At 39.6% G+C, this 2,500-nt stretch overlaps 1 protein-coding gene across 5 annotated transcripts in view; it reads right to left on the reverse strand.

The window, feature by feature from the left end:
• LOC125046994 (ankyrin repeat and IBR domain-containing protein 1-like) overlaps window positions 1–2,500 on the reverse strand; it is a 32,979-nt gene that overhangs the window by 22,768 nt on the left and 7,711 nt on the right. For all 5 annotated transcript variants that reach the window (XM_047645005.1, XM_047645001.1, XM_047645004.1 and 2 more), the window contains exons 3-7: window positions 2,339–2,460; window positions 1,864–2,071; window positions 1,073–1,252; window positions 574–763; window positions 213–439 (exon numbers count right to left, since the gene is read on the reverse strand). In XM_047645005.1, coding sequence (XP_047500961.1) covers window positions 213–439; window positions 574–763; window positions 1,073–1,252; window positions 1,864–2,071; window positions 2,339–2,460 — 927 coding nt within the window. The remainder of the gene's footprint in view (window positions 1–212; window positions 440–573; window positions 764–1,072; window positions 1,253–1,863; window positions 2,072–2,338; window positions 2,461–2,500) is intronic.

Raw genomic sequence — 2,500 nt, forward strand, 5'->3', positions numbered from 1 at the left:
TTAGATTTTAAGAGAAGCTCAAATCATCTATATGCCTTTTTGGTAAAAGTAAATATGATAATAACCTTCACAAAGTGAATTAAGAAACCAGGAAAAAAGAGAAAAAGATTCCTCGACCATAAAATACTACAAACATTTGGAAAGTAAGGGTATACAGACTGGCGAATACTACATTCCTCAACCTACACCTACTTAGAGCAACCAATACTAACCATATTTTCCACACTCCCTTCCCCGAGATCCTCTTCCTCCATGCTCTCCCCGGGGATGTGAGGAGGAGGTGGAGGTGTGATCACAGAACTGGGAGGGGATGGTGTCATCATGGGTGGCGTTGGGGCCACTAACTGGAGAGCCGAGGCAGGAGGCGCAATCCCCGCTGCCTCGCAACACTGAACGGCATTTGTCATCCACTTCTCCAAGAGCAATGCCTTGGACCATTCTGGCAACACAGTAAAACTTTAGCCACTAAATAACAAATGAGCACAAATGATAAAGTAAAATTAACAACAAACAAAACAAACACTTATCCTTACGCAAATCTCTCACAGACTCAAAAGTACTTCCTATACTTACCATTATCCCTGAGAAGAGCCTCGGCAGTAAAGAGAGGAATGTGGAGCATGTCAGCCGTCTCCACAAGCAGTTGATCCTTTGCCTCCTGCAGGTCCTGGGCTCGGAGGCCTGAGTAGACTTCACTGTCACAGTCTGTCTCTACCTCAGTACCCACCACCTCCCCCTCGTTGATGCCATCACTGCTGTCAGCCTGAGTCATTGGCAGGTTTACTTGTCAGATTAATGTATTAGAGTTCAATTCAATGAGGCCACTTTTTGAAATCATGATAAATCTTTGGTCATCTTTCAAGCTAAGACTACAAATAAATTTGATGAGGCTCCTCTGCTTCTTCTTCACAAAATCCTGCTATCACAATTCAAAGTCAACTTACAATCAGCATAAACAGGTCAAAGACATGTTTTTGCATTACCTCCCACAACACAACCTAGCCAAATAAAAACTAAGTACATGATAACCTTTCCTGTCTTTCCAACAGCAAAAAAGAGACGATCCACTCACAAACACCATGCGGGACTCCAAAAACGTAGCCACGTCATGATGTGTGGATTTAACAGCCAGATCACAAGGCGTTAACCGGTCGCGGTTCTCTATAAAAAGCCCCGCCCCCTGAGCCACAAGCAGCTCCACGCACTTCCGGAGTCCTGAAGCTGATGCATAGTGGAGGGCCGTATTGCCTTTCTGTAACACCAAGGTTTAGCAACATATTATCCTGTGCTGGCATAAAGCTTTATATATCAATGGAAGTGAGCGGTTAATACTAAGGATAAAAGAAAAATAGGAGTAAATCACTTTTAAAAAAGCTTTATAAATTCAATCACATGTGCTTGCTTCAACAAATGCTTAAAATAAAAGTTATAAGCAAAGTGCAAGAAATAATTCAATACTGAATCTGTCCAAGTCATTCAAGGTGAACTTGAAAAGTAGTACAAGTATTTCCTTTAAATCTGTAAAAGCTAATATGCATTTATATATGTGAGTAAAAATACACACACACACACTCTCTTTTCTCTGCCTTTGCAGATCATAAAACTTCTTCATATATGAATATATATGCATATGTACAACACGCATGCAAACCAACATAAGTAAACTGATTCTTAATTCTTCATAGACCAATATAATGCAATAATAGAAACAATCTGTAAAGCTATGAAGCCTAGCACTCACATTTGAAAACCTTTACAAAAGATATACACTTTTCATCATAAGAAAGCTGCTCTCATCTGCAAATAAACAACAAAAAAATTAATCTAAAAAAAGGGCACAAAATGATCACAATCGATCCATACCTTGTCCTGGGCATTTAACTGTGCTCTTTCCTTCTCCCCATCCTGCAAGACAGGTCCTCTCCACTGCAGGATCATAACAACACACGCTGCTCTTCTCTCCTCAGCGGATGGTGACTTGGCCTGCCCAACACGGCACACACAATGGACTGAACTCTCGTCTTCGGCATTTTTCTTGTTTGGATTCCCCCCAAGATCACATAAAAAGGTCCTGTGGGTAGAGGAACACTACTTATGCCACTGATGATGTTGAGATGTATTAAATGCAGGTATGTGGCTCCCTAAGACTGTGATTCTATGGCTTGAATGTTTAACATACAGATGCAGACTGAAACAAAGAGCAGGTAAAGCTTTTGGTTTGTATTACATATATATATATATATATATATATATATATATATATATATATATATACATATGTGTATAAATATATAGATAGAATACAGAAAATAAAAAAAAGTAACCATCCATAACAAACCTTAATAAATGTTTCATTCCATGCTTGGCTGCATAGTGCAATGGAGTGTTGTGACCATGAGATTCTCCGTAACTTGCGTTGGGATCAAGGTTGGACCGTAATTCAGGAGAACTCTGGAACACCTGCCAAATTGAAGGTTTTATTAAATGAATGAAAAATATC

The sequence above is a fragment of the Penaeus chinensis genome, chromosome 40 (assembly GCF_019202785.1).
Source record: "Penaeus chinensis breed Huanghai No. 1 chromosome 40, ASM1920278v2, whole genome shotgun sequence".
Classification (NCBI taxonomy): Eukaryota; Metazoa; Arthropoda; class Malacostraca; order Decapoda; family Penaeidae; genus Penaeus; species Penaeus chinensis.